The sequence below is a fragment of the Maniola hyperantus genome, chromosome 6 (genome assembly GCF_902806685.2).
Source record: "Maniola hyperantus chromosome 6, iAphHyp1.2, whole genome shotgun sequence".
NCBI classification, from domain to species: Eukaryota; Metazoa; Arthropoda; class Insecta; order Lepidoptera; family Nymphalidae; genus Maniola; species Maniola hyperantus.
Window position 1 is genome coordinate 8,366,690 of NC_048541.1, and position 8,050 is coordinate 8,374,739.

Here is an 8,050-nt window from a genome sequence, read left to right on the forward strand (position 1 = left end):
AAATAAAAAGCTGCCCTTGTCCTGTTTTATCTTTATTACGAAAATTTCTTATTTACTTATTAAAGTGCTCAATTAATCCAATACTCCAACTAAAATATCTTTACAAAACATTTAGTAACAGAGGTTCTTATAAGTCCCAACATCACTATTGTCTATCACAAGTTCGACCTCTCATCACAGACACTGACACAGGTGAAAATAGCTCCCACCATGCAAGTTCCAATAAAGAGCCTCCAGTAAATCCTCAGAACTTGTGTCCAGTTTCTTTTTCTCAATTGTCTCAGGTTCTAATCTTTTCTTTATTTGTACTTCTGCAGATAAAGTCAATATTTCGAAATTAGATTAAAGTTGCAGTGATGCAGGAATTTTGGAGGAACTATATCATATGGACCATGAGGCAACGAGAGATATCTGGATTGTTGTGAGTGGGGCGCAGTAAGCATGGATTGTAGTTTTGAGGCGTTGGCACCATACGCTCTGAAATAAAGTCGAATTTTGTCACACTATGGCCTTCAATATACCGCAGCAGAAGTCCTCTGTTTTCTCTTTTGTTGCAGTTTCAAATTCTCCAAATTGTGATTTAAAAAAAACTCGATTTAAGTATACCTATTTTAAAACTTGTCTTTTAAATTATATAAACGTCTAGAATTTAAAATACAATGAGAGCATTCCCAAGATTTCCGAATGTTAATTCTAGTATAAAACATAATTTATAGTCAATTAATAGTCAGATAATGTAGTAAAAATCTAAATACAAAATACCACAAAGGTAAAGTGGTATGAAGTGCGATATAAATTGCAATAAGGGTCAATTCAGATATACCGGCTCGAGACTAATTAATATTGATCATATTATAAAAATTGAAATAACGTCTATTTTTACACTTTTCTTCTCAATGCACTCATTGTGAAACATTAAGAGCAACCCATTAGCTACTCTTTCGATTTGGTCAAGATTTTTTGATGTAAAAGGTATGAAAAAACACAAAACAGCTGCAAGCCAGCCAGCATTGACTGCATGGAAAATTGACACCAAGTGGCCTTTACAGATTCATTGAGGCCTTTGGCTGATAGTTTTGGGCTAATCTGTACTAAGCTCTTAAGGACGACATATTGAGGGTTTCATAACAAAAGAGTATCCCCCGCCAGACACCCTTAAACATTAATAATTTATTAAACTTAGGTGTCTGGCAGGGGGTTGCCACCATACTAAGAGTCATAATCATCAGGCAATGCATGACATGATTTATAATACTATTCTGAAGAAAATATTTAAAAAATTAGATTTATACTTTGATGTAAGATTTTTTACACTATTATATATCATGTAGTGTGAAATGAGCTTTACTCTTCAAAATAGAATTTTACTTATATAATATTATATATTATATATTATTTCACATTTTCAGCACATAGCAATGTCTATTCCACATGGAACAATTCGATTGACAATTTTTATGTAAATTGTATGTGAGTAAAGTTGGTAGATTTATCACCAACATAAATAAATGGAGTAATATAATAGTAGTTTATGAAATGGTATAAATGTTATTAAAACACAAGTGAAGGTTTAATACATAATAATACTAGCTGATGCCCGCGACTCGATTGAAGGACAAACCAACTGTTATGTATATGAAAGTTTGTGTTTAGAGTAGGTACCTACTTCTTACTTTGTTGTATGAATAAAGTTAATGTAAGTGGGTAGGTTGCAAAAAGTGTATGACAATTAGTTCATGTTGGCACTCCTCAGTAAATACATATTCTAATGGTGAACTCAAGTGTTTGATTTACTAATCCAAACATATTACCAACAAACCCACAAAAAAACACTTTCACATTTTTAGTAAGGGTACTGACGAACAATGATGACAGACTCAGACCAACCTTACAAGACATTGAGCAAGCGATACATCAGCTCAGAAATAATAAATCACCAGGTCTTGATAATATTCCTGGTGAGCTCTTATTAAATATAATCAAGACTACAAATAATTGCATAGTCTAATAGATCTAATACAGAGAAATGAAAACATGCCCGAAAAATGGAATACAGCAATCATATTATCTCCTTTACATAAAAAAGGTGATCTACTAGAGTCCTTTACAGGGGTATTTCACTTCTCAATGTAGCTTTCAAGATTTTCGCAAAGTTCTCGATAACAAACTAGCTAATACACCGAACCAGCACTAGGGGAATTCCAATGTGGTTTCCGGCCCAACAGATCAACTAAATAACTAAATGAGATAACTTGATTGGCAATTAGTAAGGGCAATTAATTAATAACAATCTAATATAGGGGCAAACTGTTAATGCTATACTTGTAATAATAATAATACATGCAACGCAACAAATCAACAAGTAATTTGTACCTTAACATATTTTAGATACCTTAGTATAGTGAACTTAGTCTAGTAAACCGAGCATCAATTTCCAGTTACATTGTTTATTGTTAATGCAAATCAGGTACCCACGACACAGGACGACCTAGAGTGGGTACCATTATAAAATGTTTAAATTTGACAAAACTGTTTTGTTTTGTTAAATAAATATTTTTGATTTTGATTTTCAATTCAAACTCTCAACAAAATTGTACTATGTGGAATAGACTTAAGTAATTAGTATCATAGATATAATATAAAGAAAGATTTATGTTACACCAAACATGGGTCCTGTAGTAATGAAGTGAATTACAGTACTACACTTTTGTTCTTGTTTAAAATCTTAACATCAAACAATAAGGTCTGTATTTCATTGGTGTATTAGTGGTTGGTTTTAGTTGGTGTTAGGTTGCGCTTTTCTACACAAACCATTTTTGCGAATGTGACTTATAACAATACGAGGAAGGCAGAGGATTATGTGTGGTGGCACATTCTTGGGAAGGCCTATGTACAGCAGTAGATGCAAACAGGCTGATTGGTTGATTGACTTATAAAAGTGGTAGTACTGTAATCCATACTATAATATTATAAATGCGAAAGTGTGTCTGTCTGTCTGTCTGCTAGCTTTTCACGGCCCAACCGTTCAACCGATTTTGATGAAAGTTGGTAGAGAGTTAGGTTAAATCCCGGGGGAAGGACATAGGCTATTTTTTATGCTGGAAAATTAAAGAGTTCCTACGGGATTTTTAAAAAACGTTAATCCACGCAGACGATGTCGCGAGCATCATCTAGTTGGTATTAAATTCATTAATTTAGTAGTAATTGTATGCCATGTCCTTCCCCGGGATGCAAGCTATCTCTGTACCAAATTTCGTCAAAATCGGTTAAATGGAAAGGCTAGCAGACAGACAGACAGATAGACACATTTTCGCATTTATAATATTAGTATGGATAACACAATCCTAAATTACAAGGGTAATGGGTGCTTACTCAGATGTACACAATAACTCTCTTCTAAACTTAATTGACAAGTCCAATTATGTATAAATAATGGCATCGAAAATTTTGAAGATGTAATTTAAGATCTGTGAAATTAGTTCAGAGATTTTGTACAACAGAATTAGCACCATTTAATTTCTAATATAATCACTTAGTCATTCTTATTAATTATACTTCTGCAAATTGGATAGCAGGGCTGTACATAATATTGTAAAAAACTAAAACACAAATAAAATTCAAAAATTAGAAAACACTAGTTAATGTTGCAGAATATTAGTGTTTCTTTGTTAATATACGCAATTATCATAAATACAGTACAGTACGCAGCAGAAAGTAACCTTTCAGATTTGTAGAGCATTGTCTCTATCGTTGAGGCCGACAAAACGTCATAATATAGATATGAGTGACAGAGACAACGCTCTACAAAGCCGAAATGTCATTCTAAATGCTGATGTACATTACTTTCGGCCGCGTACTGTAAAATGTATATACTACTAATGAGATAGCCAACTTCAGCTAAATAAAAAAACAAATTTAATTTTTCTTAACTATAGCAATGCAACAGGTGTAGGTAGTACTTATGTGATAGTATACTATGCATTTCAGTTTATTTGATGGTCAACAATATCACTCAGGGAATTGGGTTACCGTAAAATGACAAATGGTTTGATGATCGGATTCATCTCTTGGTGATTGGCTGACAATCTCTCACTATTGGCCTTTTAATGCCCTAACTAAGCCAATCACAACAGTTGATACTTTTCCATAATCGACCAGCAATTAGACTCAGTAACTAATCCGTCAAACTTTAGATTTATTTTATTATGTTGAACATAATTTTTATTCTTATTGTCTGTTTGTTATCTTTTAAACAGTAAAATAAAAACCAATTCAATTCAATTTAGTTTTATGCAACTGTATCAGACGGGAACAATTTACTCCACCAATGACATGTGGGATGGAAGAGATATGCTAGAAAATGGTCAGTGATAGCTAGGAATTTTGAGAGCTAAACAAAATTAAGTATTTTTTGTTGGTGGTAAAAATTTGATAGTTATGTATGTTAGTTGTGCTACTGTCAGACATTCAGACATCTGAAATGCAATCATCACGTTTTCTATTGAATTTGAAACTGCAGCAAAACCCATTTTACTTTTATAAAGTTTATTACAAACAGAACAGTATGTCTTATGAATATTAATAAGGCGAAATTCCTGCTGCATTGTTTAGGTATGTGGATATTTCACAATAATTTTCAATCAAGTATAAAATCAAGTTTAAAAAATAGGGTTGAAAATATCTAATGAAACCTCATTGAAAATAGTAAATATTAGGAAACCAACAGCCATGGGCAAGAATATTTCAATGAGATTTCAAAAGAAAATTTAAAAAATGTCTTACCTTCACGTATGCGTTTAGTTTGCGAATAATATGTGTCGTGGTTCGCGCTTCTTTTCCTCGTATTGCTTAGCGGCAACGAAATCGCTTTAGTGTCAGCTTCACGGCCTTCACGTGACAAATCGACCATTTCGCAATCTGCGTCCTCGTGAACATTTTTTAAGCTCTTGGTGTCATGATAGCCATAGTAACAATTCGTTGAAATATGGATCTTCTGGCAGTGTCCAATTAACATGCTGGTATCGGTGCAAACGGGAACAGGTCGCATTGCTTCAAACTTAATTTTGGCATCTTGCATATACAAATTAATGCTGCTGGCCGGCATTGTGGTGAGCAGTGAGCCCAGCTTGTGGTGAGGTATAAGGTTAGTCACGAGGGCACGAGTTACAATTTGTACACTTGGGAAATGAAGACCTTTCTTGCGGTAACTGTTGCGTGCTTCTATTTCCAATTTGATTATGTTTATTACCACAGAGTACATTGAATATACGGGTATAGAGTCATCAGTCCCTATTTTTTGGTAACGCCATCTATTGAGCAGAGTTGCAACTACAGGATCTGCTATATATACCAATCCCTATAGGTACAGTATATACGCTACCTAGATAGGTATATATAGGTTTTAAATTTTCTTTTATTTCTATTTTTCTATGGTTAATTTCAATAAAACACATAAATTAGGTAAAAATCATTTATTTATTTTTATAACTGAGCACACACTTTTTTCTGTTACCATTACAGCAAATCGTAGTCCATGAAACGTAGTCCGAGTTATATTAGTTAGGTACTTATAGAGTTCTTCTTTTTTCTTGATTTATGGCTTTTCCCATCACATCCAGATCAGCACAATGCACTGTTAATCCATACTTTGCAGTTTCCAATAGCTTGAAAGGGGTACAAAGAAATAAAGAAAGTTGCTCGGTAGAGTTGTCAGAGTTCAAAATAAAGCACAAGTCACTTCAATATAACAGAGTCACCAAAATCCAAGTAACAAAGCCTTTTGCCGTTGGAAAATATCACAAAAACACCTTGAGATAATGGAAAACCTCGGAAAAAAGAGGTTGAAAATAAATAATTTTTAATAGACACAGGCGGAGACCACAGACTTGACAATTTGTGACTGTGCCAGTGTTTCCATATGTAAATCAAAAATTACCGTGTTGTAAGGTTAAAAATACGGTGTTTCTTGATTAAATTACCGTGTCATTTTTAAAAAGAAAAAACGTCACGAATTTGCTTTTTAATTAATTATTAATATTATTCTGAGTCTGACTCTCCTAGTATAGCAATGTCTTTTCATATCTATTCTATCATGTCTATCTACTGTCGACGGCATTGGTGTACGGAAAAACTTATGATTTAAAGTTTATGATTACACCTAAACTTATTGTAAAATGTACATATTCTTCCTAAATAAATAAATTATTTATTATTAATTATTATTATTATTATATATTATACGGATTTATTCATCTTAATTTTTTTTTTTCATTCATCCATCACATTTAAGAATTTTTACATTAATTCACTCCTTGCTAATTGCTTGAATAAGGACGAAAATAGATTTGCCATTAATACTTTAACTGTGTGTGTGTGAGTGCGGCGATAGATTAGAAAAATAATAAGATTAGATAAGTGGGGCGATAGATTAGAAAAATAATAAGGATTTCCTTGAAATCTCCCACAATCTGCCACTTTCTTAAATTGTCAGCTTATTCTGCCAGAGTTAAAATTAAGGAGCCAAATCTACCCAAATGGCAGAAATCTGCCACAAACGGTCACACTGCTGACCGGATACAAAATTTACAAGTAGTGCCATCTGTTGCGAGTGGCTGGCAACAAAACTTACTACTAGTGCCATCTGTCGAGCTAAGTCTGAGTTAATGTAGCCTGTGCGATTTTGTACTGTGGCTAAAATGTACTGAGTGAAAAGACCCTGTTTATTACTATATACCTATTTTCTAACAGCACGAGTTTACTTCGCATCCAAAGAGTATTATAATCACAGAATACATTTACTTCGTAGAAATGTGGATCTTCTGGCAGTCTGTGCTGGCAGCAGTGTTTCCATATGTAAATTGAGAATTACCGTGTTCAAGGGTTAAAATTACGGTGTTTCTAGATTAAATTACGGTGGATTAGCTAAAAGAATACCGTGTAAATTAGGTACCGTGTCATTTTTAAAAGAAAAAACGTCACGAACTAGCTTTTTAATCAGCTATTAATATTATTCTGAATCTGACTCTCCTAGCATAGCAATATCTTTTTCATATACGGATTTATTCATATTAATATTTTGTTAAATCTCATTAGTTTTACATTTTACTCCTTCCTAATTGCTTGAATAAGGATGAAATACTACTATTACGCAGTATATTATGAATTTTTAACGTGATTTTGTATTACGGTGACACGGTCAAGGTAATGGCCATATTACCTTGACGGTAGATTAGGGCTGAATTACGGTGCATCTACGGTAATTACCGTGTACATGGAAACACTGGCTGGCAGTGTCCAATGATTATAATATACCTATATAATATAATGTACTCTGTGAAGGCAAACGAAGAAGCTTTGTCACGCTTCGTATATCAACCAAAGAGTATTATAATCACTACGTTTATCAACTTCGTATATAAAAATTTCAATATTTGTATTAACCGATCAACAACATTTGTATTAAACGTCTTTTTATGTGAAAACAAGTACCTAAATAACTAATGAGAAATACAATGATGCCACGAATTCTCAAAGTTTGTTTTGCAACTAAAGTTGTATTCCTTGAAAAAAATCAGTTACACGATAAGGGACAAAAAATAGGTTAGCTGCGTCTCTGTTTATCACATTAGTAACTGTATCTGTGCTCTCTTTTTAGTGTGAATGAGAAAGCAAACGTTCCTTTGTCTAGATTTTTTACTCCGTCTACGAGATTATTATACTCTTTGACCACTGCTGTGGACCAACCGGACCATAGAGATAGTATACATTCATTTAAGAACCGGACCATAGATTATCTACTATATACTAGAGATAGATGTGCGACTCTAGATTTCTTTTTCAAACTTACGCGTGTGCTCACATCTAGAGGGCACTAAAAGCGCGCTAGGCGTGCGAGAGCGCGAAAATTTAAATGCTATTTAAATGTACTTTACTAGAATATTTTATATTTTTGAACATGTTTTAAAAAAACATCAATAATTCCATTAACGTTTGTTTAAAACATGTTTAAAAATATATATTACAAGACTGACTCTTTAAGATACTAAATTAT

General features: G+C 33.2%; 1 protein-coding gene across 1 annotated transcript; it reads right to left on the reverse strand.

The window, feature by feature from the left end:
* Positions 1-16: 16 nt before the first annotated feature.
* On the reverse strand, positions 17-5,242 carry LOC117983342 (uncharacterized). Its single transcript, XM_034969861.2, has 2 exons — positions 4,783-5,242; positions 17-311 (listed from the first exon to the last, which is right to left on the reverse strand). The coding sequence occupies exons 1-2, from the start codon at positions 5,102-5,104 to the stop codon at positions 175-177; spliced, it is 459 nt and encodes a 152-aa protein (XP_034825752.2). The 5' UTR covers positions 5,105-5,242; the 3' UTR covers positions 17-174.
* Positions 5,243-8,050: the final 2,808 nt, after the last annotated feature.

Excerpts from the sequence above, each read along its gene's own strand:
- LOC117983342 (XM_034969861.2), bottom strand. The coding sequence starts at position 5,104 with ATGCCGGCCAGCAGCATTAATTTGTATATGCAAGATGCCAAAATTAAG. Across the intron at positions 312-4,782 it reads AACTAAACGCATACGTGAAG|AAGTACAAATAAAGAAAAGA; the intron begins GTAAGACATTTT and ends CTTTATCTGCAG.